Below are 26262 nucleotides of genomic sequence, written 5' to 3' on the forward strand. Positions count from 1 at the left end.
TGGGACTAGAGCAGTGCTTAGTCTAGGGACTGAGGCAAGGTCCTTCTGCATAGACGACTCAATGCCCCGCAAACTGTTTTTCCATCTGGCTTGTGGAGCAGGCACTATTTCCAGTACTTTGTGAATGCTGGACACTGATAGCACTGATCCTTGCTCTCATAGTTTCCCTGGCTTTGTATAGTTTCTTCACATGCATATGCTGATTACTTCTCAGCAAACTACTCAAGAGGACACCCTGCATCCTTTGAGGTTTTCTTCCTATGCAGCCCTCTCTCCTCTCTAGGTTTTGACCTTCAAACTCCAACCACCTTCATCATCCAGACTCTCACTCCACATCCTCACTTCAGGAAGCCCTCTGGCCTCCATGTTGTTACTGCTCCCTGTGCCACAGTCTGGAACTTCTCTCCAGGCAATAAGCTGGGGCACACCTCATGTCCCATTATCATGGATGATTTTCCAATGTCTGACATCTTGCAAACGGTTGTTCTTATAAATTGTTTCTGGTAGAAGGGCAAATCCTGTCCTCACTACATTAGGTCGGTCATAAGCAGAAGTTTAGCTTTATCCTTTAGATACAAAACTTTGATTCTATCTATTATTTAAAACCCTCTAATGTGCCCCAATGGCCTTAGCATAAAAACTGAAATTCCATGACATGGTCTAAAGGAACCTCCATGATCTTCCTCTGCTTACCTTTCAGCTGTGCCACAGGCACTCATTCTCTTTCTTTGTCCTTCCACACACTTCCACCTCACCTCACCCCCTGCTGCATGCTAAGCTCTACCTAGCTTTAAGATCTAAAATTAAATTTTGCCTCTTCAAAGAAAATGTCACTAACACCCTAGCCTTCTCCTTCCATGCCTTTTGTTTTAGTCACATCAAAACAAATAAAGTTACCCAAAATAGAAACTCCGGTATTTCTCATTGCCATGTCTTTGTCCTTGCTAGAATTCTATTTGTGCTTTGTCTGCTCAGATAGTTCCTATTTGTACTTTAAGAATCAAGGCAGGATCACCACCTCTTGAAAACTTTCCATTCTCTCATTTTCCTCCCCAGTCTGAATTACATATCTCCCCTCCATGCTTTCTTAATACCCTCTGGATACCTCCACTACAGTGCTTTTCAAACTCTATGGAAAGAATTTGTTTCCTTGCCCTTCTAACTGGGTGTAAAAATAGGGTCTATAGGTTCTTCTCTGTACTCCCAGAGCCTAGCAGAGTGCCTTGCATGTATCTACCTCTCTTTCATCTTTTTGTTGGTTGGTTGGTTGGTTTTTTGTTTTTGTTTTTGTTTTTTGTTTTTTGTTTTTTTTTGCTAATGAATAAATGGCTGCACAAGGCTCTTGCCCCTGCTAAACACTGATATGAGGTTGTGTGGACACTGGCACTTTACAGGGAGAGCTCTGCCCTTGGAAAAAAGAATCACATTAATCAAGCAGAGCAAATCATATTGGATGCTATGGCCAATGCAATTAAGCCTTTGTCAAACTGCCTGACTTTGGCTCAAGATGAGAACATTGATGAAACGCCTCTCAACTGCCTGGGTTGGGGTCTGCTGAAATGGGCAATTACTGCAGTGAACAATCCATTACTTGTACTGTCAACAGTGTGCTTTTTCTCTCTAAATGCAGAATGAAGTGGAAAATGCTATGGAAACTCAGTGGCATTTAATTTACTGATATGATGTGGTAGGAGCCATTCTTTAACCTGACTGTAACAGCAATAGTGTGGGGATAAGTATGAGGTTGGAAGGTATTGAGGAAACCGTTCTAAACATCCTGTGCCTCACTTTTCCCGTATGTAAAATTAGTCTGATGGAAGAGAATGCTTGTCACACCATGGTGGTTACTATGGTGATCAATGACTGAGATGCAACGTTGTACTGCCCCTAGCCATGCCAATTTCTTTCAATTCTGCTTGTTATTCCATAGAGGGAGAAATGACTGGCAGGTCTCATTTTATTCTTTAAACTGGGAAAGTTGCTAGCAAGGCATGGCTTAGAAAGGACATCATACTGGGGCACTTAGGCAACTCAGTTGGTTGGGTGTGTGACTCTTAGTTTTGGCTCAGGTCATGATCTCGCAGTTGTGAGTTCGAGCCTGGTGTAGGGCTCTGCGCTGACAGCATGGAGCTTGCTTGGGATTTTCTCTCCCTTGCTCTCTGCCCCTCCCCCTCCACACTCTCTTTCTCCCCCTCTCTCTCTAAAATAAATAAGTAAACTTTAAAAAGAAAGAAAGACCATCATACTGGCATTTTGTGCAAATAACCCTGGGCTGCCGTGCCAGGATATTCATTCTCAGTGAGGAACAGGGCTCCCCAACCTCTCTATATTGTGGTGCACATAGAAGCATGTGTAGTGCACACTGGGGTTAGTGGATGAGATGTTTATAGCCAGAAGGGACATGGCCTGGGACTTTAGCTGCCCCAGGTCCCGCCCGGGTGCTCCAAGGGTCAAGGAGGTCAGAATCTCGGTATACTTCTGACCTGTCTGGCACATCAGTTAGGAAGTTCTGCTGTGGGCTCAGTCAACCACTTCGCCACTACAGTGGCTGTGTCTCTAGCTAGAGGCTACCAATAAACACCATCAGATGAACTTAAACCATTCTATGAGTATAGTTGCTTGGGAGGTAATTGTTGGGGGCAAGAGGGCTGGCACCAGATAATATTGCTGCAGAGCTCCTTTAGTATAAAGACAACTAGTTATTCACCATGGGGCAGAGTTGTAAAAACAGAACTTATCTTGGTTAATTTAAGCAAAACAGACATATATGAAAGACTCTTAAGCACTTACAGAGTCTCTGGGATGGCAGAGTCAGTCTTGGAGGCTCAATAGCCAAGGCAGTGCCAACCCCACCCACGAGGCTCCCTTGGTGCAGATCTCATTGCTGCTGGAAATAAACACTATCCAGAATGAGGCTGCACACTGGACACCAGATTTCCACCTTATACTTACTGATGACTGGGCCCTGGACACCATAAGTCTACCCTGCACCCACTGATGACTGGCACTGGACACTAGAAGTCTACTCAGCACCCACTGATGACAGGGCACTAGACACCAGATGTCCACCCTCCTGCCCCTGAAAAGCTGGATGTTTTCACCACTATCTTCTCTCTTAAAAAGGATCCACACAGCCCCTCATGTTTGTGGCTTCTGAATGTAAGTCACATGCAAGCATGACTACCCCAGCATTTAGGTCATATGTCTGCCCCTTATCTACAAGGTAAGCTGGACTGGCAGGGCCAGCCTTCTACCATGGTGAGGTGGGATTCATACACGAGATAAAAGCCCCATGTAATGATGCTGATCCAAATCAGCCTGTGGGTCACAGCGTGCCAGCATCCACTGCACTTTGCAAAACTACATGTCATTGTCTTCCACCATAAACCAGTCCCTTCTGGTTTCTTCTAGACCAGGGCATGCCATCGTCATTCTCCCAGTCACTAGTCCAGAAACTTGGTAGCTGGACTTGGTTCCTTCTTCTGTCTGAGCATCAGCCCATTTCCAAGTCATAACCATACTGACTCCTAAATGTCTTGTCATTTGCCTCAATTCTGCATTTCCCTGTGACCTCTCACCTGAGGACAGCAACACCTTTCTAGTGGCTCCCAGCCTCAGGCTGCCCCACACCAGCTCTTCCTCCCTATCATGCCTGGTAATATTTGGTCAAGTTCCATCCCTCTCATGTAAAAGCTCTTGGGGGGTCCCCACTGCCTTCATGAGAAAATTCAATCCCCTGGATCCTTTGGTAATAATTTATATATTTTTTTTGGACCCTCATACATTGAATACTCTATTAATATTATTATTCTCTAACAGAAGAATAAAAGTAGCTACAGGTACTGAATACACACTAGATATGCCATGCTAGACAATCCTCATTGTCCCTGGAGGTAGGTGCTATTTTACAGAGGAAGAAACTGAGGCAAGCAATCATAATGGCAGCCCAGCATTCAAACACAGATCTCAATCTCAAGCCTTCAATCAGACATGTGTTTACTCTGTCTTCACTGAACTGCTTGCAGCTGTTTGCACAAGATGTGCTCTCTGTCACTTCTGTTAACTTGACTATTCCTTTCTTCCTGCTTCAAATGGCACCCTTCTTTGTTTCCCTACCCAAGTGTTACTTTGCTGCCTCCTCTGAGGATCCTTTCCCAGTCTCCCACCTCGTCATCACCAAGTGTGCATGCTGAACCCTCCATCAGCACCCAAATCCTTCCTAGCACCACTATTCCCTGATGGTACATGAGAGCTGAGAGCAGGGACAGCGTCCTGTTCTGTCAGTGGGCATGCTGAACGAATCAGACTGTCCTCTAAAACACTCAGTAGTGCATATCTCATTCTAGGATTGTAGCATGGTCTTGATAGCTCTTGCTGCCACACACAAGCCTGGACTGGCACCAGTACGGGAATGTGCAGGCCAACTTCCCCAAAGAGTAATAAGCAGGTTGGTGGGTGGACAGCCACCCTCTTGTTCCATTAGCCTTCCCACCCTCTTGTTCCATTAGCCATGACTCGGAAGAAAATATGGCCCCTGCTGTGCTAAGTATTATCCCCACTTTTCACACTTGAGAAGATGCCTCCTAGAGCACTTTTAATGGGCCATCTCCTGGCTGGCTAGATTCTAAAAAATCATGTATTTTATTGCTCCAAAGAATTTACATATTTCGTCCTTTAAGCCTTACTTTGAGAGGAAGATAGATGGTTTCTGAGAGAGTAAGGCTGGGGTGGAGCAGGAATTCTGTGTCATTTAAATGAAAAGTCAGAGTTACACTCTCTCATCCTGGGTTCCTTCACTGCACAGTGAAGGGAAGGTGACTGGGGTGGGCTCCCAGTTCCTAATGGCTCAGTGCTAAGCTTCCAAGCGAGAGTGTTTACCTTCTTTCTGCCTATAAGATCCACCTCATAACTTTTTCTTCATCTCACACCATACTAAGATTTTCCTTAAACGATGTCAGCCTGGCTATTGATAAAGTTGGCATGAAGGTGAAGGGTCAGTGACCATCACTGCTTCTAGCTTCAAAGCATTTCAGAAAAAGGGCACTCTGGCTCTGCGTGGTAAGAAGCTGCCTAGCTGGAAAGCCCCCGATCAGGTGTCCTGCACATGGAAGGCCCGTGCAGCTGGCCCAGCCACCTCATAGGGGCCGTCCAAAGGTGCCAGTGCTCATCTTATTAGTTCATGCACTCCTCTTGCTACAATGAAATGTATAAATATTTGTGAACTGTCTAACCCATTTTTTTTTGCCAGGACAGGGTAATATAAGTCAATACTACATTTCCTAAAGATTAGCAGAAGCTTAGGATTATGATAAGCAAATACGACTTGTCCCATGTTGGACTGCTTGAAACCTAGGTCATAATGTTTCTTACAAGAACCACTTGTCAAATTTTCCCGCAGAGTGAGGTCTCAGGAGCCTGGCACGTACCTGTGGGGACGGTGCCCCGGGCTTGGCTGGTGGCCGGCTGGGCTGTGTGCCGCAGACAACTGCCCACTGGGGGGGCGGCTGCCTGGTGCTGGGCCTGGGGTGTGGTGAGGGGAAGGGCCGGCCTCGTGGCAGTGGCTGGGCTGCTCAGGCTTCCACCACCTGGGTGGATGGTTGTGGCCATCCCTTTGGCCAGTGGAGACCCTCCAACATTATTCCGGGGTGCCCCAGCCCCTCCTACCGGAGCCCTGAGGAAATAAAGCAGAATCCAGTCAGGTGAAGTCACAGATGAAACCACACAATATAGGCCATCAATAAAGGCCCATTCATACCTTCTGGCTGTGAGAGGTGAAGCCACATAGCCCAGGGCATAAACACTAAAACAATGCTGAGATAATCCCCTAAGCGATGCCCAGAGCTCAAACTTGGCAGTGGGGGACCCTTTGTAAAACCTTCATGGGGGTTCACTTTCAATATAAATAGTTAAGAAACAGCAAAAGAACCCTAAGAACCAGTGATGATCCCAATCAATCAAATATTTTGTACCAGAACTACTGCCTTGATTCATTTTAGTAAACAGCTGTGTCTGTCCCCAAATACATCCAGAAAGAGTGACTGAGCTGGCCACAGCCAAGGCTTGGACACATCTGGCATGTGGTGGGATGGCAAGGACCCATCTCCCTCTGGACATGGCCACTTTCTTGTTTCTGCTGGCTTCTGGGAAAGAGCACAGACAAACCACATCCTTCTGAGAGATGTCAGGGAACTTGCAGTTTCATACCAGAAATAGATGCCCTTTCACCTCAGAGTTTCCAGATGAAATGAGTTTCCAGTGTTTAAGAAATACAAGAGAAACACAGCCACTCTGAAAATGGGCTTTAGCCCTTTGACCTCTGAGTACTTGCACCAAACTCACGCACTGGCAGTGAGCATGAAAGATATGGCAGAATCTGGGAACTCGGAAGCTGCTCTGGGTTCAGTTTCAGGGATCAAATGTCTTCCATTTGTTTAAGATCTGGGTAAACTCCCCTTATGTCCTCTCAGAGTCTCATTCATGAGGGTCAGAACAGGCACTGCCAGGCCCGTCACCAGGTGGGGTGCTTCACTCCTTGAGGCTCAGTACCACTGGGCCATGACTTTGGTCAGGGATGGCCTGAGCCACCACTAAGTCAGGGCTTCCGTGAGAAGAAAGGCCTCCTGGAAAAGGACTCAGCTGTCGAGGGACCGACAGCACCTTTCTTTCTTAGCCCCTATAGATGCCATGAAATTAGCCTCTAGCAAGGAACTCCATCAGTGAGCCAGTCAAAGCCATGAATTTTTTTTAAAAATTCACATCAGCTACCTGTTGAGCTCACTTTTACCCTAGGGAAAAAACTGTAAAAATTGAATAAAGTGGGCTCACAAATTATGGGTCTTTCCAAGAAGGGCCATCGGATGCTGTGACAAGCAAGCCTATGTCATGGCCAGCACTGCTCCTCTGGGTGCCCTGGAAAGTATGAATCAGTCTAGTGATCAGTGCAAGGTCTAGGCATTATTTGTTTATTTTAATGGCAGTCTTTTTCCCGAGAGAGAAGGAATCCAGGGCTGTGCCCAGGAACGGTTTCCACAACTGAGACTGACAAATGAAATCAACAGTGGACCCCTTATCTTAATGGAAAAATCTCAGACAACTCCAGGTAACCTCTTGAGCAAAATTTTTAATTCCATTATCTGTTTTATAAAAATGATATAACAGGAAATCTGTAAATGACAGGAAAGCACAAGAAGAAAAATTTGAATTACTCTTAATACCATCACTCAATAACAACTGTTAGCTTTTGAGAATATGTTTTTCCCTTGTGTATATACATAGGTGTGTGAGTTTTATGTATACCAGGTTTATGTGTGTGACACACACACACACACCAGTTGTACAGACACTGTATGCACAGGCACAGGTACATGTGTGCACACACACACAAGATCTCACTCTCCTGGGGACCTTCCAATTTCACTTTGTGCTGCTGCCCTGAGTCCAGCTCATTCTGCTGGCATCTTCTCCCCTCACAGCCAGTGCCTGCTGAAGGAATGACAAGCAAAACCTAATTCGTAAGGTGAAAAGCTGGCCATGTAGAACCCTTGCTCAAGGGGAGTTCTGAGCTCACGGGGCAAAACCTTGTGGGCAGGGGCACCCTTGCTGACTTCTGGACTGTGTTTTTGGCTTGCCCAGACCACAGCATGATTTTCAGGCAGTAACCAGTTGCAGGGGAATGTGGGTAGTGTGTTCCCCCCTCTCCCAGGCAGCGACACCTGCCTCACCTGGAGACGGGAGTCACGTAGTTTCCTGGGAACACCCCAGACAGCCCAGTCCTCAAGGATGTCCCCTTGAACCAGCCATCCTGACACTTCTCTAGGACGCGGTACATCTCGCCCTTTCGCAGCTCCAGCTCGTCGTTCTTCTGGGGCTTGTAAGCATAGAGCGCCAAGTACCTATAGGCAGAAGAGTAGGGCCAAGGATAAATGATGGCTGGGAGGGGTGGTTATAGGCCATCTTGTATCACCTGGGTCACATGTGGGCTCATCTTTGGATGAACCCAACCTAAAAAGGGACTAGCTGATGCCTGTGGGGGCTTGTGCACACCGTGCCCAACCTACTCTTTGTGATAAACCATGGTGCAGGGAAGGCGGTGTACTCAGCACTGCTATTGCACACCTAGAGAACCAGGTCCTGAGAGGTACATGCAGGAAGGAGAAAGACTTTGCCTCTTGTGCCTAAAACTCAGGTCACCCCACAGCCCTGCAGTGGCTGACCTGGGCAGGCAGGTATGTGATACCACCTTCCAGTCCTACAGCTCAGTGAGCCTCCATGACTCATCCAAGGCTGAGGGATATGCCAGAGGATGTGCCAGAACAAGACCACAGGTCTTTGGGCCCCAATTTTTTCTTCTACTCTGCATACTATTTCTAAAGCCTGATGTTCTGAGCAAGAGAAAACTAAGAATGAAGCAGGTAAGTCTTGGGCTGGGTTCCCTCATTTCATCTAACTGGGTCCTGGCTTAACCTGCCTGGTCCATTCAATCAGTCTGAGCTGGAAGATACCTCAAAGGTCCTTTTAGATAAAAAGAAGTCTAGTTAGGGAATTATTGGTTGCATTCTTCCTTGTAATATTTGTGCCATGGCTAATTATTTAAATTCTACTTTTCTTTTAAGCCTATCTGAATACAAATGAAGAACAAACTCAGTGGTGTAAATCCTGGCCTAGGGTTTAGAAGTTGTGCCCGTAACAGCCTATGTTCCTAGTGACCCATATCACTAGGTATTTGACAACCTCAATATACAACCCCACAGGGCACTTGCAAGGACTGGATACTTGTAAAATGCTTTGCTACTGTGGGCGTTTGGGTAGGTTGGTTTTAAATTGATAGAGAGAACCATATCAGGCAACTATGTTGTTCACAAGAGGCAGGAGGAAGGCTGATGAGGCTTCAGCTCAATGAGAAATAAAAGATGATTTTTAAAGAAATGTCATCTCTTGGATCTTCTACCAGGATGGATGGCTGGGTGGGTATGTTGACCCTTCCCAGGACTGTAGGCTCTAGGGGCTGGAGGACATTCACAGGTCTCTGGGGATCTGAGGAGGGTCATAGACCCCCAGAACACCCTTCTGACCCTGGGAAGGGCCTTCTCAGTATGTGAATACAGAAATGAGACATGACTCACTAGGGTTCAAGCAAGAAGAAAGGAGGACCTGAGTCTCAGAGGGCCAGTGAGGAACATGCTAGAACAGAATGAGAACCTGTAAAGATGTCTTGGCCCTAACATAAAGTAAGGGAAAATAAGATAAAACAACATAAAACCTGCCACCCCTTTCTAATCCCTGACCCTAAACACTACAAGTGCCTCTGTTTCAGTCAGTGGAAGCCTTGACTGGTTTATTTCCTTTCTTTACAGGTTGGCACCCTCCCCCCTTCCCTTAGGGATAAAAGGATGGCTTACATCTTTATTTCTCTCTGTTTGAAAAGATAAACATTGGCAACTAGCAAGGACTCTGGGCTTCAGAGAGGATAAAGGAAGCCATCACCGGAGGGGACACTCTTGCCTATCATGGGCAAAAAGATTCAGGTTTTCAGCGCAATGCCTGGGTGACAAAGAGAACCCAGGATATCATCTGTCTGTTTTCACATCTGATGACTCACAGGAGCTCTTTGATGGTGACAGAGGAATGACCACAAACAGGAAAGTCACATGACAACTGCATTTGCGCCAGGGAAGCCTGCGTGCTCTTTAACCACTTGGGGGCGGGCAGCCTCACGTGGGGAGTTGCAGCTTGGGCTTGGGCAAGGGCAGGCTGAAAACAAGGGGAAAGGGGAAGTGCAGGCTGGGGCCTTGGGAGGCTTGGAAACAATGACAGCGATGCACACCTTTTTGGGCCTGCTCCCAAGCAAAGGTAACTGAAGCATAAATCCTGTTTGTTTGCTTCCTTCCATCTCTTCATGATGTGAGAACAATCTTTTCGATTCTGTGGCCAGTGAATACACAGTGGCCAGGAGCACAGTGCCAAGCTGGGGGTGCTGTCTCCTTGGGATGTGTGTGTATACAACATGGACCTCAGCAAACAATCACATTGGTCAAGGAGGGAGGAACTGCATGCTGCCTTTGTTCCCTTCATGACAGGCACTGGGCTCACATCTCAGCTTGGCCAACAGGGCGGGGCACCCACACTATTGCACCTACTCCTGGGGCCTGTGCAGAGCCTGGAGGCCCATACAAAGTAGTGACGCCACCACATGAGGCCCACCACTGGCCTGTGCCCTACCAGCTGCCTCCTCAACCTTCAGGCCCAGGAGGAGACCAAGTCCCGTGTGTCTTGGGCACAACCTCCTCCTCACCCTGGCCCACTGGCTGTCTGAGGACTGGGCCAGTGGGCCATCACCTAGTGTCTTGGGGTGGGGCTTCATGGTTTTCTGCCCACTTGGACACTGCCTGATGGAAGATCCCTTTTCCAAAGGTCGCTTTCACACACAGAGGTTCAAGGTTGGCTGAGCTCCTCAAGGAGGGCACCATGTTGGAGAGTTTAAATGCCTTGCTCTTCCACTCTTATCTCCCCACCTGTGGGGAAGAATCCTGAGCAGTTAAATCTTCCTATGAGAGGAAGTGGCAGATCATCCTGTCCTCAGCTGGGATCCTGGCAAGAGGCAGCCACCTGCTACCCTGTGGCACATCTACCTCCTAAGGAGGGTGACGGCCAGTGCAGAGGGAGCCCAGTTCAGCCCAGAGGAAGGGGACTACATGTATGCATCTCTAGCTGGGGTTCCCAGAAAACCTTGGCTCAGGGAAGCTCTACACCAAGGTGTCCCCCAAATATTCTAAATTTGCACTGACTTTCCCCTCTATCTGGGGCTCTCATCTCTCACCCTGCTGTCCTCCACTCCCTACTATACTATATGCTCCACAAGGATAGAGATTTTTGTATGTTTTTTTCACTGCTGTATGCCCAGAACCAGAATGCGTCTGGTACATAGTATACTCCAAATAATACTTGTTAAAAGAACAATAAAATAGGGGCTCTGGTTTTGAGACTCTGATGAAGACTGCTGAAGGAAAGTGTGTGTGTCTATGTGTGTATCTGCATGTGTGTGGGCATGTACTGAAACTGTCTCATATGGCCCCAAAGTCTGCCGGCTGACCTTGAACACAAAAACAAGCACAGAACAAACAGGTACCAGTTTTCCTCATTCAGGAAGTCCATTCAGTATGGAGTTGGGAGGACTGTGCCAGGAGGGGTGGGCACCATGGAGAGGCAAGAAAGGGCAGAAAAGACAGGGCTGCAGGCTGTGGGTATCTAAACAGTGAGGAGAGGAATGAAAAGGAGAAGCAGAGGGTATACAACAGGGCAAGATGGCAGAGAGAGCTGAGTCCAACCAGGAGAGAGCTGAGCTGCCCTGGAAGAACCTGGATAGACAGAAGCAAGCAGAGAAGGCAGTGAGCCGGGGGAGAGAGGGAAACAACTGAGGCACAAGGCATGCGAAGGGGTGAGAGGTGAGTCAAAGAGGGAAGTAGAAACTGGAGTCAAAAAACTTCTATTAACAGAGTTTCCAAACCAGCTAGTCCAGCCCTTGGGGGGTGAAGGAGCCATCTAAACAGGGAACTGTGGACGGCCTAGACAAAGGTAGCTTTGATGGGGTGGGGGGACTTTCTCTTTGCTCTTTAATCTATCTTTGAAGCTCCTGGGTCAAGGATGACTTCCATGTGCCACCTGCACTGTCCATCTGCTCAGTGGAGTTTGAAGCTATGGAGGGAGGGGGGGCAGGGGACACCTGCCCAATTGTGAGCTGGCCCTGCCAGAGAGAGGATAGACCCCAGGCGAGTGTGTAAGGTTCATGTTGGCACAGCAGCCCAAGGACCAGGACCTGCACTTGCCCACACCTGGCTCAGTGAGTGATGTCCATTATCACCCAACCTCCACAGCAGGAGTTGGATACACACCCGATTTAAAAAAGAAAGCAATGTTACCAAGTGTGACAAACACTCCATGAACCATATGAACTGCCTGGTAGTGATGTTTGTGATCTTGGGGGACTAGACCTCAAATAATTGAAATTTAATTGTCTTTAGGGAAGGAGCCGATTATCCTTCCCTCAACATTTGAGGATCCCCATGCCATTTAGTGGAACAAAGACTTTGCATTCACTTCTTAGCACAAAAGGGGAGTTGAAATGAAAAAAAAAAAGAAAAATGAAGAAAAATTTTAGATTATGAGCTTCAAGCTATCCTGATTAAGACTTTTAAGTCAGAAAAGTCTTCTTTCAAAATTCCATTTTTATTTTAGAGAAACACAAGACATGGGTCCGGTGAAATAATAAAAGCAGGAAAATGAGCAACCTAGAGGTGAACATGGCTAAACACTGCTGGTCCACCGAGCGGGGACACCAGTGCCTTCCCCACTGCTGGAATCACGTCCTCTGGCACAGGACACACTGAGAAACAGTGTCACTGCAGTTAGTTTGCAAACATAGACAGACTTGGATTTTATGCCACATCATGCCCCTTCACAGGGCAGGTCTGGATTCTTAACAGTGGGAAGTCAATATTCCTTTCATGGTTTCATGTATTCTACTCAATAAATGCTCAGTGACACAGACACCCCTTGGATGCTAACAATGGGCAGTACAAAGAATGTCATTTCCAGGGATGCCATCACCCCCAAGGGAATGACACACCCTCCCCTTCAAAACACAGCTCTAAACTCTAAATTGTCCCTCACAAACTCTAATGGTATCTTATTTCTAAGTAGCTCATATCTGTGCCTAAGAACAGTTGTGCAGAGCTCCACCCCCACCACAGGCATGTGGGCCACTGGCTAAGGAAGGACAGGGCAGAAGCACAGAGAACTGGCATCTTTCAGGTGCCAACCTCTCCCAGGGCCTTGCCCCACATGAACTCTGAGGCTGGGATTACCCCTTATTTCACAGTTGAGGAAACTAAGGGTCAGAAAGGTTGAGAATCTGTGTTTCAGCAACAAGTTAGAAGCAGATGGGGCTCTGTGGCCACAGGGACAGGACAAGGCACTGTGAGAGGCTGTGGAGGAGGCTGGCAGGCCCTGCTGAGGTCGGCCTGAAGGTGAGGCTGAGTTCCGGGGTCAGGGAGCCCGTGTGGTCCCCTGCATCAAGAGGTGCTGCACTGGTTTGCACAGGGCACTGATGCATTTGCTCTCCTCATCTTTACTTCAAATTTGTGTTGTTGATGAGTAATATCTCCTCTGGTCTCAATACTTCAAGTCTGGCCTCTAGGTGTGCGTTGCTGGGGGAACTGGAATGCAAATAAATCTGACTTCACCTTGAAAAATCTCTGCCCCTCCCACTTATATTTCCTTTGGGTGTCTCAGAGAGAAAACCAGAAGCAGATGGCTCTGTGGGTCATTTTGCTGCACATGTGCCTGCAGATCTGGCATGTGGCTCGTGCTGGGGAGGGGCGCTGGCCTGGGGTGGGGGAATATGTCATTCAGCATCTGCTTTCTTTAGGAATGACCCAAGAAAAAGCATGGATGGATCACACTTGAACAGAGGATGGCCCAGCCCACTGTCAGCCTGATGCCTGCAGGCCTCCTGGTCCCTGCTTTATGCACCAGACAGCCACAGCAGTGCTACCTTGTCACTCCCTCTCCACCCATGTCCCCTCTGCTGCACTCAGCCAGAATTGCATTGCTGACAGTCTCTGAGCGAGCTGGATGGCACCTTCTATGCTCAGAGCTGCAGGCTGGTCCTCATGGAGCCTGCTGGGGCCTCGCACGCCTGGCATGAAATAGGCAGTGCCTGCATGGTCCTCTTCCTCATGGTTCCCAGGGCCCCATTCTCACTCCTTATTCCTTCAAAAGGCCTCTTCAGCTCAAAACAAGCTTCCACAGGTGGCTCGGTCATCTCAAAAACACATATAGATCAGACAGGGGCTGCTGCTTGAGGCCCCAATTTCACCTCTGTGGATTCACATACAAAAGCTGGTACTAGCATTAAAATTTTTTAAAAAAGGGGGTGCCTGGGTGGCTCAGTTGGTTAAGTGGCCAACTTTGGCTCAGGTCATGATCTCACAGTCTGTGGGTTCGAGCCCCGTGTTGGGTTCTGTGCTGACACCTCAGAGCCTGGAGCCTGCTTCAGATTCTGTGTTTCTCTCTCTCTCTCCCCCTCCCACCTGTCTCTCTCTCTCAAAAATGAATAAAACATTAAAAAATATTTTTTAAAGCTGGTACTAAAAATAAGGTAATAGTAGGAAATTTGGTTTTTTCTTCCCCACTGTCTTGTAGACTATATGGGGCTTTCAAGCTGTAAGGTGCCCCCTCCACCAGCCTGAAGCAGTCCTGCAAGTGTGAGCCTGGGATAGAGGGTCAGGCCCCATGCCCCCTCCCTGGGTGCCCTTGCATGGATGGTGTACACACAGAAGCGGCCGACTGCTGTGGCCACTCTGCCTGGCATCATGCTTTTACAAGCAGCCTATGGGATATTTCCGAGGACACCAATCACTCACCCATATTACTTGCTCATTTCTACAGCAAGATGTTCACTTGTGTTAATTATCTACACAGTTCTCTTCAGCTCTAATCAAGGAGTGAACTGAAGTATTTTAGTGCCTTCATTAATTTCACACCCTTTCTCCTCTATATGATGGTTTGCTCATGTTTCTTCTAGAATAAGTAAAAGATTCTTTTCAATTATTCCTGTTGAAGTGTTTGCTCCTGTTCTCCTGGATACCAGGGTCACACTAGCTGACATGTGCCCACACATTGATGGTTCCATTCAATGGATGTCTACTGAATGATAGCCAGGTGCAGCCAGGTGGTGGAGAAGCCTGCCCCAGGAGCACCCACTCTGGGGAAGGGGGAGACAACACAGGTGCATGTCAGGGCCTGCACAGGATGTTACAGGGTCTGGGACAGGCACTGCCCAGGCTCAGAAAGCCAAGTAAGTCTTCCTGAAGGAGGTGGCAGCTGAGCTGGGGAGGGGTGAGCTGATGCAGGGCTGTGGACAGGGCTGACTCCCTGGGTGCAGATGTTCAGAGGGAGAGAATGGGGAGCATTTGGGGAACTGTCATGAGGCCATGAAGTGACCAGCCCCTCACCCAGGCCTTCCAGTGGTTCTGATTTCCCAGGAACCGCAGGCAGCTGGCACTCCATTGGATGAGGTATCGGCTGCAGCCCAGAAGGAAGGAGCTGGGAGTGGCTTGGCTGCCAGTCCCGTGTGGGAGCTGGCATCCTTCCCACACTGAGCTCACAGAAAACTGGTCTGCAGAGGCATTTGTGCAGTGACCCACAAAAGGAAGTCCTGGACCAGCAGCAAAAGCATCACCTAGGGACTTGTTAGAGAGGTACATTCTGGGGCCTCACTCCAGAGCTACTAGGGTAAGACCCAGCAATCTGTTTCAACAAGCCCTCCAGCTACTTCTGCTACATTCTGAAGTTAAAGACCCACCTATGTACTGTGTCTGGTGATGTCCAGTCAAGGTCTACACTCAAGGGCTATGGCACCATCTCCCAGAGTGGGCCACAGGCTGCTGATGGCTCACCATAATGGTCCTCAGTGGGAATTTCCCAGCCATGTGCAGCTGCACTAGAGACTGTGTCTCTCCCAGGGGTCACCTGAAGCCCACATGGGCTTGCTTCATCTTGGGAAAACTAAGGTCTATTCAGGCTCTAGAGTTGCCCTGAGGATCACCAGGCTTCCCTTCCAGCACAGCTCAGCCCCCGCTTCCTCACAGGCATGGCTCCTGAGAGCAGCCATCAATGGGCCTTAGCCTCAGAGTCTGCTTCCAGGAAATCCAATCCAGACAAGGCTGCTGCTGCTTGGGGACCCTACATTCCCCTGGGCTTAAGGCAAGCTCATAGGGGCAGGTCTTTCTGTCCACTGCAGGTGGCCCTGCCGGCACCTTTGCAAATCTCCAATTCTGCCTGCCAAGCCTTCTACTCTGCTCTAGAGAATTCTCTCAAGATGGTTCTTGTGCTTTTCCCACATACGTTGCTCACCATTCGATAGTGCTGCTCACCCTCAGGCAGGGCTGCGGGCAGGGGCACCTTATCCATACCCTGAGGGCAGGTGCTGTGACTATCTGGAATCACTGTCTGAAATACTGAGCACTGCCACAGAAGGCTGGCTGGTGGGTTCACCCCTTCCAGGCCTTTGCCCCACTTCAGCAGGGACTTAGGTTACCAGATCCTGGTATATTAAATTCACACTAATCAAGCCCATCACAGATTGAAGCCCAGAACCACCCTCTGTGTTACAGATTTGTGGTGGGGCCTGGTCTGGTCACCAGTTCCTTTACCAACATTACGGAACATGGTGGCTGTGTAGTCATTAGAAGGTAGGCTCAGCGACTTCTCGACGCTCAGGACAAATAGGTGGGTCACAAGGAGAATTACACCTATGAGATTGCGTCCACCACAAACGGATCTGGTGGGGACAGCTTTGACCCCCCCCCCACACCACCAGGTACAAGGTGCCTCCTGCTGCCTGTTGTCCCTTTGGGTTTCCTTTCTCCAGTCTGCAGGCAACCCCCAGTCCCTCTGCTCCACCCCTTGGTCTTTCTCTGGCCCCCACAACAAGACTCCCAGACCTCACAGGTGGCATGCAGATTGTCACACACTTCAAGAGGCTCTTGGTTTTCTCCCAGGGATGAACTGTACCCATCTGTCTGTGGAGGTTTCATTCCCAGATGGCAAGCTGCACTCGGGACCCTGAGCGAGGCTCTCAGAACCCACTGCCATGCTCTGGGGTAAGGCAGATAGACAGAAGGCCTATTAATGTCTCAGGGCAGAGCAGGGATGGAAGGAGAGGGAGGTCACTCCATGCTCTGCACCACATTAAAAAGCCCTCCACAATATGGAAGATCTGTGCATGGTTGAAACCTCCAGTCTGTATTCACAACTCTTGGGGAGTAATATTCTTGGACGGTATTAATAACCTTTTGGGTCTCAAAGACAGAGCAGCTTTCTTGGTGGCTGATCTGATGTGTAAGAGCTGGGGGCTTTAGGCCAATACCAGAAGCACTCTGTACCCATGATGAGGAAGGTTTTGGTCATCAGAACACATCCAAAATTATAGGGAGCCTGTGTGCCAGGCATTCATCTGGGGGGACACCTGGGGCTTGTTCTTGAAGAGCTCACTGTGTCCTGCCTCTCATTTAGGCAACCACATTAGGGAATAAGAGTCTCCTGTGGATACCGGTCAACTTCCTCAGGGACAGGGCCCTGCATCTAGTTCTTCGGAAAAAGCAAGGCTATCACTACCCATCCTGTCCTATATGCTTCTTTGCTCCCAGGTTTGAGTGGAAGCCACTGGAGCTTATCTAGGACAGCAGGTCAGAAGAAGAGCATGTCTTCTGTCTAGTGCTGGTGAAAACTTGAATTTTGGCCAAAGACACCTAAATGTAGCTCATTAATCTACATTCCCCTCAGGACACTAGGTACAAAATAGGTACATCTTAATGTCCTTTTGTTTAGTTGGTTGTGGTAATGATGCAATCAGAGCAGTGGGCAGATAAAGGGAGATGTTCAAGGATTTCCAATCTGCCACCAAGTAAAGACAAACATTTTGATTGGGTGTAAAGAGGTAGCTGAACATGTTCCAGTATATTTACACCTTTAGGAGACCTTTTGAAGCTCAGCAACTTGCTTTTTTCAAAAGGCTTTTTTTTTTTTTTTTGGCTTGGAATACCTTTTGTTCTGCAATAATGCAGGTTCTAAGTGTCCCTTTGACCTTCGTCAGATCTGTGGAACGTTCTATTTCACCATATTGTTTGCCAAATTCATATTCTCCACCTCAAAAGATTCATTCAAGTAACTGAGCTCATTGCCAAATAAAAGAGTAGAAGGCAGTCTAATTTTTCAGAACTATTTAAATGGGGAATTTTTTAAACTGCACGTATCTCTTAAGAGCTGTAATTTAACAAGAGCAAATCTTCTAAACAAGATAAGCATCTTGCTTCCTGGCAATGATTCATCTGGTTATATTTGGGGATGATATGCAGCTGCTATGATATAAGCTACCATAACTGTAGGGCAGTTGTGGCTGTTCAAATATTGAGTTACTTCTGAACACGTGGTGACTAGCTACTTCCCCATGCTCACAAGACCACCCGCAGCTCTGGCCCCCTCCACCCTCCAGAGCCCTCCTCCCCCCCCCCCACCCAATACACACCTTCTCATGGGCCTCCAGGGTCTTCTCCGTGCTATGGCTGGTCCTTTCCTGATTGGCCTGTGCCATCAAATATTTTGAATATCACCCTGCTTATAAATGTCCTGGAGACACTGACATGAAAGAACCAGCTAGACTTTGTTTTCCATACTCTCTTATCAGCAGTGTTACTGATGCACATAACTAGACTGATAGGCTGGTAACAATTTAGAAAACCTATGGAAACCACATGTTTATATGCTAGCAGAGGTGGGAGGGAGGTGCTGAAGGCACAGGACCCCAAAAACATAAATGGCAGCTCACACGTTGAGGGGCAGCTGGACTTTGGGAGCTGTGCCTTGCTGTTCAGCCGCTGGGGCGGGTCCGGCCGAGGAGGAGGAGTCCTGGAAACACACAAGAGACAGGAGTGAGTTGACAGGAGGCTCTTGCCTCAAGAAAGAGAAAAGCATGATCAGGCTGGAGTCCAGAGTCACCTGTTCTCCCCTCACTGGCCTGACCCTCCAGCCTCTAAAATTCTCAGGTTCCACTTGCCTGGGTTGTTTGTCAATAACTTTTTTTTCAGCTCATTGAAGGGAGCTTAGCAGCCACTGACACTCTTCCAAAAGCAGCTTCCAAGTGCCTTCTGGGAGCGGCTTGGAAAGTCACTCTTCCAGCCTGCATCTGGGTTGGGCAGCATCGCACTGTGTTTAACATGGAAGAAGGCAGTGGAGGGAGGCCTGTTTTTATTCTTAGAACTTGAATTACTTGTTCTTGTGTTTGTCCAAGAAAACCCAGACAAAGCATGAGCTTATTTAAAAGCTGCTTTCCCAGGAGAAGATTAACCCCTAAGGAAAACTGATCCTTTGGCAGTGACAGGGGACAGGCATCAGGAGAACAAGCATCTCCCACATCAGACTCCAGGACCTCAAGGCTCCAAGGGTTTATTATGTGGGGATATGGCTGGAGGGGTGGTCCACTTTGAGATGCTTCCTGTTTAGCCTGTGGTGCATGTTAAACCCACTGAGGGAAGGAGTTAAGGGCCAAAAGAGGGATCCGGGCCACAAAATGATCTTGCTGAGGTGATTTCTGCACAGAGAATCCCACAGACCTAGCCATAGGGGCAATACTGTCCCAAGCCCCTCATCACTCACCTTGCCCCTCCTGCCCCAGCCCTCCCCAGGGAAGCACGCTTCTTCCTGGTCAGAGGTATCAGATGCCACAAGGAGTTAAACAACGTACCCCCAAAAGAAATGCCCAAGCCATAGCCCCTGATATCTGTGAAGGTGACCTTGTTTGGAATAAAGGTCTTTGCAAATACAGTATAAGGTAGGGGTCCTGAGATGAAATGACCTTTTATTACAGTGGGCCCTAATTCCAGTGACGAGTGTCCTTATAAGAGACAGAAGAGGAGAAGAGAGACACCCAGAGGGGAAGCAAGGCCATGTGAAGACAGAAGCTGATAGCAGAGTGATGTAAGGAATCCAGGCAGCTGCCAGAAGCTGGGAGAGATTCTCCTTCAGTCTCCAGAAGCAACCAATCCTTGCAACACCTTAATTTTGACCTTCTGACCTCAGAACTGACAGAGAATAACTTCATGTTGCTTTGAGCCACATGTACCACTTTGTGGTACAGTTACAGCACTCCCAGGAAACTGACACAGGTGGGGATGCCTATGGGTATCTGGAGGAGGGTGGCATCTATGCCCCTCAAAGTCAAGAGAGCCAGGGCTCTCCTCCCTTCCTTGAGGGTCCCCTCTAGGCTTCCCACCAAGGGACAGGACAGGGATCCTAGAGGAAACTGGATGCAGATGAACAGGGAGCCAGGCAGGCTTGAGCAGAACCCTCAGGAGCTGCTAGTGCCTTGGCAGAGGCAGGTGGGGAAGCAGGACACAGGGGGCTGCCCACGGCTCTGGCTGGCAATGATGGACATGTCACCACGTGTGGTCCTCAGATGGGTGAAGGTCACTAGAAGCGGAAATTACAAAAATGGAATGAGAGATGCACCTGGCACACATTCCAGGAAGGCAGAACAACCCTACCAGTCAAGTGACCACCAGGTCCCTTGCATGCTTGCATGGAGGGGTGAGGGGAGCATTTCTCCTCAACCCCCTGACCAGTTCTGACCTTGCTCAGCTCCGTGTGCTCCCGGCGACCTGCCGCTACCCCTCTAGGCAGTCAGCTTCCCTCCTCTAGCAGGGACCAGGAAAGGTGCCAGAGACCACAGCACATCTGCAACCTCTAACAAGGCAGAAAGGCTACTTCTTGTTTGGACAACGGGGTGCCTGGCAGAATGAAAACATGTAGGCAGGAGCACACCTTTCCTTGTGTCTCCCAGGTAACTCCAGGTCTCAAAGGACTTCCTATTCCTGCAAGAGGGAACTTGGATTTTCAAAGACAGCCCCTCCACAGATTGTGTCCCTGTGGCTGACGCACAGGCCGGCGTTTCCAGAGTGCTGTATGGGAGCCAGGCTGAATAGAGGGAGACTTCTGCCTGCTCATCACACCTGCCCTCCCTTGGAAGGGAGACAGAGACCATCAAGGCTCAGGATTGTTTCCCTTTGGGATAGTTGTCAGTGGAGTTCACTGCAGCTGGCCAGACCGTCCTCCACAGAGCTTCAGGCAGGAGCCAGAGAGTGCCCTCCATGGGTGTGGCCACCCGGCTCCAGGCACCCCCAGAGTATGGAGGACCCGCAGCTCTCCTTGTATGGTCACGGGAGAAAGGTTAGGGCCCTTTACTCACTCACTGTAGCAGGTGTGGGGCAGGAGTGGCACCACATCGGAGGTAGTTGGCAGATGTTGGTATACATGTCCAGCGGCCAGCTCATCAACTGAGCAAGGTCACAACTGGTGAGTCAATGGGGAATGCCCCCCTTGCCCCTCATGAAGGCAGGGCAGTGTGTGACAGGCAGTCAAGTTGTAGAGTTGTTTTGCCTGGGTGGGTCATGTTCTAGGTGCTCACTGACCTCTGCTGATCACCCAACTTGTCAGGACTGGCTCAGGGCACAAACATGCCCTCTGACCCCAGTGTGGGGTTCACTGTGGGGGATAAGCATTGCACATGTCATGATAGATGTGGGGGTCCCAGAAAATGCAGCAACGTACTGCAGGGATGTCACCTGGGGGCCAGAGAGGGCTTTATAAGCAGTAGGCAGGCCTGTTCGGTGAGGTGGTGAGGGTTGCGCAGGTGAGGAAGGAGCACAGAGGCCTGCCCAGCAAAGGCTGAGAGAAGCAAGCTTGGCATGCTTGAAACACTGGACAGAAAGGAAAGGCTGGGGTGACAAGGGGGAAGCACCCAAGTGCTGTAGAGCCAGGCCATTCATGGCCCCCTGGGCCACTATGTGAATTCTGGTCTTTGCCTTGAGGGCAGAGATGCCCTGGAAGGTGATGGGAGGAGGGTGGTGAGAACAGACCTGCACTTTACAGGGGGACCACAATGTCTCAGCCATGCAGAATGCTGCCGAAAGGCCAAGTCAGTTGAAGGGCAGGAGGATCCCTTCAACATGGGGATGTAGGCATGCACATTGTGTTTATAGGGCTGGTGGCTGGTGTTGCTGGGTGACCCAGGTGGTTCATGCTCCCTGCCCCCACTTCCCAGGACACACACAAATGATGATATGGGTGTGTGCAGGATTCACATTCCCTGCAGCCCTCTGCCCCAGGCCCAAGCAGGTCGACCCTTGATCACTCCCTGCTATCCTGTTGTGTCATAAAGCAAATCCTGCTTGGCTGTGGCCCTTGTGACATGGCTGTGCAGTGTGGATGTCCTGAGTGGGGCTGCCCAGCTTACAAATTGGGGAAAGCAACTGGATGGGATAAGGAGCTTGTGGGCCAGAGCACTTCCTACACAGCCCCCCATCCTAATTTGGGCTTATGGACAAAGCTCAGTTCTGCAGAGGGAGGTGGGGGGGTGAGGGAGGAAGCCTGGTGACCCAGCAGTTTCCTGTTGGTAATGAATACAAAAACATCTGAACGAGGCAGAATGAAGGCACAGACAAGGATCTCACAGCCATGTTTTTTTATAATATGTAAAACCTGAACTATGAAGCAGCTCAAATGTCCCCCCATAGAGGCTTTGGTGGCAGATGATGGCATGGGCCCCACAGAGCCATATGATGGGAGGATGTGTAGGGTCCATCAAAAGATGCATGTATTGGGGCACCTGGGTGGTTCAATTGGTTATGCGTTGACTCTTGGTTTCAGCTCAGATTATGATATTGTGGTTTATGATCTGAGCCTGACAATGGGGTCTGTGCTGACAGCATGGAGCCTGCTTGGGATTCTTTCTCTCTCTCTCTCTCTCTCTCCCTCTCTCTCTCTCACCATCCTCTGCTTGTTGTGTTCTATCTCTCTGTCTCAAAATAAAGATTAATTTTTTTAATGTTTATTATTTTTCAGACAGAGAGATACAGAGAGCAAGTGGGGTAGGGGCAGAGCGAGAGAAAGAGAGAGAAACACAGAATCTGAAGCAGGCTCCAGGCTCTGAGCTGTAAGCACAGAGTCCGAAGCAGGGCTCGAACCCACAAACCTGATCATGACCTGAGCCGAAGTTGGTTGCTTAACCGACTGAGCCACCCAGGTGCCCTGAAATAAATAAACATTAAAAACAAGATGCATGTATTTCCTTGAAAAAAGGTCTGGAAATTTATATATCAAATGATAATACTGGTAAGTACGGTATTTGGAATTTGGGGTAATTTTTTTAAAATCTGTAAGTTCAAGTTTTTCATTTTAATATCAATAAGTGGCCATGATTTTCTGATACATTTTCTGATACATATAAAAAGAATAACAGGGCTGGCTTAAGATCACACTCTGGTTGATGGTTATTCCATGCTTTCCTGGATTCCACACATGCCATCTTTGTAGCGATGCCAGGAGCCTTCAGATCGGCAGGGTGACCCTTCAAATTGCCCACCAGGTGACTATTGGCAGCAGCACGTAGGCGGAGGGCATCTGCTGGGCAACAGGAGCCACAAGGACACAAGGTAACTGACTTAGAGCCGAAACCCATGACCCTGCTTTCATCAACATGCCTCCTGTCCAAATAAACTCTCCTGAAACAGCTAAACCAGTCTAAACCAGCCCCTCACATGCAAAGCACTGCTGACCCAAAGTGGGGACAGCTCTGAGTCTTGCTGTGCCTGTAAAGCAACCTGCCTGGGGTCTCTACTGCCCAGTGTCCTTAAGGCACTCAAGCCAAAATCCAGCAGAAGGCAATAATGTCTGTGGCCAGGAGAGATGGAGAAGATTGACTTCCCCCTGCTGGGCAGTGGGGAAGGCTGGCTGGGAGTGTGGGCTGGGCCGGAGCTTGTGGCCTTGGGACTCCAGACCCCATCTTTGCTGGCATCTGCCAGCTCCTCTGGACCACACACAGGACACTCCATATGGCAGAGTGTCAAGAGGCCCAGGGAGACTATGGGGCTGCTCAGGCATGTGAAGCTACCTGAGATGCAGGACTGCACCTAAATAAAGCTGGAGGGGAAGGGCCTTCTGACAGCTTTGCTGGAAACCTGGCCTCCAGGTGAAACTTGGTATGTCTGATGCTACAAAGAAAATACATGGGATTGCACAGCAAACCATTACGTGGAGCTGGAATCGAGGTGTAGAGAGAGGTCACCCTTGTGAAAGTGTTTTTTCCCAAAGGTCAAGATGGAGAATAGCCAACACTGATGCTCTGCAGAGTGTGTGTTCCCATCTTGCTCCTCTATGCAGTGCAGCACAGGGCCCAAGGCAAAAGGCCTTTCGGGACATCTGCTGAGTAGTGGCTACACCAGGCAGGGATCTACCCTCAGGGACCTAAAAACTGAAAAGTGTGACTTTCTGATGAAGACGGGGTGTTCACCCATCCTGCTCTGAATCAGGCCTTTGTTTTTGTTACTATCAGTAGGAGGTGATGACAAATGTTGCTGGTGGCAGCAGGTGGACAGGGTGACCCCATTAACAGCCCAGCTGTGCACAACTAAGGACCACATGCCCAGCTGAGGAGAGCATAACCGATGAGATCGTGGTGCCTTTTTAGGAGCCCTGAGGGGTAGCCAGGGAGCTGCTAACCCCTGGGCAGGTATCACAGCATGAAAGGGGCTCTCCTTTAAGTGATTTTGATTAAAAATTCATGAGTACAATGCATCCCACCAGGTTCCGTATCATTAGCATCCTGCCAAGGCCCTGGGAGGCACCGTGCTGATGAAGGCACTGCTACACCCTTACTGCATCACTCCCAGAACACACGGAACAAGCAGAGTTTAGTTTGAGGTAGATCTAACGCAACACTAGGGTGTCTTGTGCCCCTCGCCCTCTAGCTCTGACCATGCTGGATGGGGCTTTCTGGGCCTTAGGACTGGGGCCCGTTTCCTCCTGCCGAGAGCCATGTTGCTGATAACTGCTTTGATTTTTCATGGCTTAATTTTAAATGATTCTGGGCCTTAAGGGATTAGTGAAGCCTTGGCAGGAGTGAGAGAAATCAGGAAGGGATAAAAATAAGGAAGGAGAAGCAGCGACAGCCACTTTCAGATAAAAATAATTGGGAATGAGGCCCTCAAACAGATATTCTCCCTGTCTCCGAGGTCAGCAGGTGGACATCTCTGCCCTGACTTCATAGCCCAGCCCAGCCCTGTGTACCATGGAGCTGCACCACTGGTCTGTCACAAAGAAGGTCTTTGACTCTGATAAAGCAGGTTCATATCATACTCTTTTTGGATGACTCTATATCAGACAAAAGCTGGGGTTCATCCCTGGCAGGTGAGCACACGTCGATCTGGGGGAGCCAGCCAACAAGAGGATCCTTGGAGCCACTGACCCTACAGAATGTATGACTCCAGAAATCCCTTTGGACCTAATGTTCAAAAATACAGTCCACAAGCTTTTAACAGGAGGCAAGTATATGTGGGGTCAGCTGGCTGGGTCAGAGGTCAGAGGTGATGCCCCCATCAAATAAAACTGACCACAGTGTTAGCAAACAGGGGGGTAGCATGCCAAGGAGCCTAGTAATGCTGCTCCCTGGTGCCACTCATACCCACTGCCCTCCAAGGACATGCATGGGTCAGGAGGCTGCAGCACAGGCAGGCTATGTAATCCTGCGATCAAGGCAAACTGCCCTTGATCTTCCAGGCCTCCTTTTCCCACTTATAAAAGACAGAGCCACCAAGACAGCACGGGTGAGTGGTTCATACACCTGTGGAATGGGCTATCACTTCTTGTGGTGGCCTGTATATCTCTGGCCTCTGCTGGTGGGAAGCCCAAGCGTCAGTTTCTGGCTGCAGTGTGGAGGCCATGGACCCCTGATTCCAAATTGTCAGGTTGTTACCAGACACCAGAGGCCCAGAGGTGCATTTTAATGGGGCCCCTAAGTGGTACTGGAAAACAGGCCATTTTATTTTCCTGCTGGGATTAGTAAGAGGGAAAAAGGGGGTCTGTGGTTGGCAGGCTGTATGGGGGCTCCAAGGCGCTTTCCTGGATACACTGGCACAGACTAATACCCTGAGAAAAACATCTCCTTGTTTTAATTTTTAATATGAGTCCAGAAAACACTGTCATCACCCCAAGGAGCAGTGAAATGAGCATGTTTTATTCATCACACACTACCACTCTCTAACACAGAGTGTAAATCAGACTCTTAGGAACATGCTTCCTAAAGAAAACTTTAGAATGAAACATTTTGGCCTGATTCTTCTGCTTGCCTCCAAAAAGAACCATAAACAGCTTGCAGGGCCAGAGGGTCCAGGGATGCCTCCCCACACCCTGGCCCAGGGGATTTGGGCTGGGGGGCCCAGCAGGGCTGGGAAGGGCAGGGGCCTGGGCTGGATGTGCTCGTGCTGATAGCTCGAGGTCAAGGGCCAAGGAGCTTGAACAAGATGGTCTGTCCCAGGAGAGAGAACGGGCCATGCTTTGTGCCCACATAACCTTCACTGCTCTCTTGTCGGCACTCAGGAATGCTGGCTGACTGCCCAGAATGGAGTCCTCAAGGAGGCCTCCATTCAACTCGAATACTGCCCCCTACCCATTCTCCTCCCTGCAGGAACTTGGATTTGCTCACCAGCATCTGACCCTAGCATCTCAGCTACTGACTCCAGGTCTTCATGGACAGGCCCCTCACTTAGTCTCCATGGTCTTCTCAGGGGTTGACAGACTCACCTGCCGCTCAAATCTGGCTATCCCCTGCTTTTGTAAATAAAGTGTTAATGGCATCCAACCATACCACCCATT

At 49.2% G+C, this 26262-nt stretch overlaps 1 protein-coding gene across 2 annotated transcripts in view; it reads right to left on the reverse strand.

Moving 5' to 3' along the window:
• The window catches only part of SH3RF3 (SH3 domain containing ring finger 3), a 372049-nt gene that overhangs the window by 71093 nt on the left and 274694 nt on the right, over positions 1-26262 (reverse strand). For both annotated transcript variants that reach the window (XM_042981038.1, XM_042981039.1), the window contains 3 exons: positions 18386-18465; positions 7722-7892; positions 5427-5671 (listed from right to left, as the gene is read on the reverse strand). In XM_042981038.1, coding sequence (XP_042836972.1) covers positions 5427-5671; positions 7722-7892; positions 18386-18465 — 496 coding nt within the window. The remainder of the gene's footprint in view (positions 1-5426; positions 5672-7721; positions 7893-18385; positions 18466-26262) is intronic.

Source organism: Panthera tigris, chromosome A3 (genome assembly GCF_018350195.1).
Source record: "Panthera tigris isolate Pti1 chromosome A3, P.tigris_Pti1_mat1.1, whole genome shotgun sequence".
In the NCBI taxonomy this organism is placed as follows: Eukaryota; Metazoa; Chordata; class Mammalia; order Carnivora; family Felidae; genus Panthera; species Panthera tigris.